The 1,793-nt window shown below is 55.8% G+C and overlaps 1 protein-coding gene across 1 annotated transcript in view; it reads left to right on the top strand.

Moving 5' to 3' along the window:
- The first annotated feature begins 235 nt into the window (after positions 1-235).
- Positions 236-1,793, top strand: part of Isg20 (interferon stimulated exonuclease gene 20) — a 17,106-nt gene continuing 15,548 nt past the window's right edge. Inside the window, exons 1-2 of the mRNA XM_005357736.3 lie at positions 236-481; positions 750-1,002. Coding sequence (XP_005357793.1) covers positions 775-1,002 — 228 coding nt within the window. The 5' untranslated portion in view covers positions 236-481; positions 750-774. The remainder of the gene's footprint in view (positions 482-749; positions 1,003-1,793) is intronic.

Genomic DNA, 1,793 nt, shown 5'->3' with positions numbered 1-1,793 from the left:
GCCCTGCCCAGTTACTAGCCCACTGTTTCAGAACCGGCTTGCTCTGCCCTCAGAAGACCTCACAGGTTATCCCACTGACAGCAGATCCCAGAAGTTGTAGGACATTCCTCGGGCTCCCATCCCGGGGATGTTTATTCTCTGGGTGGAGGGTGAAAAAGAAAGATGTCGCAATCCACTCCATCCACGTCAGACACAGACACGTCATCTGAAAGGGAAGGAGGGCAGGGCTAGAGGAGGGACACCCTGAGGCAGCCAGCCCTTGATTTAGCCTGCTGGCTGGCCCCCCACCTGCTAGCCTGAGGGGATGAAGCAGCCCAGCCTACAAGGCCTGCCCCCTCTCCCCGACTTCCCTTGATAACAAAGCAGAAACTGAAACTAAAAGAGGCTCAAGTTAGAGATGAGTCACTTCCCAAAGTAACTGCAGTAACCGAGCGGTGACAACAGAAAGGCAGAAGAGAACTCGGGGCACGGGAGCAGACAGGTGAGAGCAGGGACCACACAGCAGCCCAGCCTGGGAAGCAGAGGGAGGGGGCTGCTTGTTGGTGGGACAGCCAGACAGGACCAGCAGGGCCTGGCACCTAAGCACCGAAAAGCTGAAGGGTGATGAGAGGCCAGCGTCCCCTGTTGCCAGGTGCCATTGGGGACAAAGAATAGGGCTGAGGGTGTAGTCTGGCAGGGTGGTGGCCTAGGATGCCTGGAGGCTTGTGGGTACTTGAATGACACCCTGGTCGCCCCCCCCCATCCTCCAGGACTTTCTGAGGGTCGCCAAGGAACATGGCAGGCAGCCCAGAGGTGGTGGCCATAGACTGCGAGATGGTGGGCGTCGGGCCCCTGATGGTGAGTGGCCTTGCCCGCTGCAGCATCGTCAACCTCTATGGCGCAGTTCTGTACGACAAATACATCCGGCCAGAGGGAGTGATCACCGATTATAGAACCAGAGTCAGCGGGATCACACCTCAGCACATGATGAAGGCTACGCCTTTTGCTGAAGCCAAGCTAGAGGTAAGTGAAGGACCAGGAGTCAAGCCAACAGGAGTCGCAGGGACCCTGTCCTTCTACCTCGGCACCTTCCCTAGGGTCTGTGGTCTGCGACTCTACCATGAGAAATTCTTCACATTTCTGAGAAATGAACCCTGGGTCTTGTTATCACAGCCCCCGATGAGATAGTTCCCCCACCAACAGAGAACCTTAGGCTCCCATCTGGGGCTGCTTCCAGAGCATCTATCTGGTCTAATTTTCGGGTCTTGTGCTGGGGAAGTTGAATTCCTGCTGTTGTCTCTCTCTCTCAGACCACACCGCCCTGGTGAGCCTGGGAAATGAGGCTCCGAGACCGAGCAGGCTTGAGTTCCAAGGCCAGAGATTCCTGGACTGGAGATCTTGTCTCCTAACCAAGTGCTCTGGGCTGTAGCAGGCTCCCTCTTGAAGACCAAGGTTTTTTACCCTTTAGCCTGTGGCCACTCTCCCAGATACTTTGTTTCTTTGTGTGACTGAAGGGAAATAAAAACTCAAGTGGAAATTTCCCCAGGGTTCATCACCTCGGGGCAGGTTCAGCAGGAGCTTGGGGAAGTTCAAGATCACAGGAACTGTGGTTGGTCTCCACGGAGACATGCCCAGTATGTACCAGAGCACTCAAGGCTAGACATAAAAAAATCTCAACGGTGATGTTGGGCGGTGGTGGCGGCACACGCCTTTAATCCCAGCACCCGGGAGGCAGAGGCAGGCGGATCTCTGTGAGTTCGAGACCAGCCTGGTCTACAGAGCTAGTTCCAGGACAGGCTCCAAAGCCACAGAGA

The sequence above is a fragment of the Microtus ochrogaster genome, chromosome 22 (assembly GCF_000317375.1).
Source record: "Microtus ochrogaster isolate Prairie Vole_2 chromosome 22, MicOch1.0, whole genome shotgun sequence".
Lineage (NCBI taxonomy): Eukaryota > Metazoa > Chordata > Mammalia > Rodentia > Cricetidae > Microtus > Microtus ochrogaster.
Note: the sequence above shows the minus strand (reverse complement) of the source record. Positions and strands in the feature narration are given on the sequence as shown.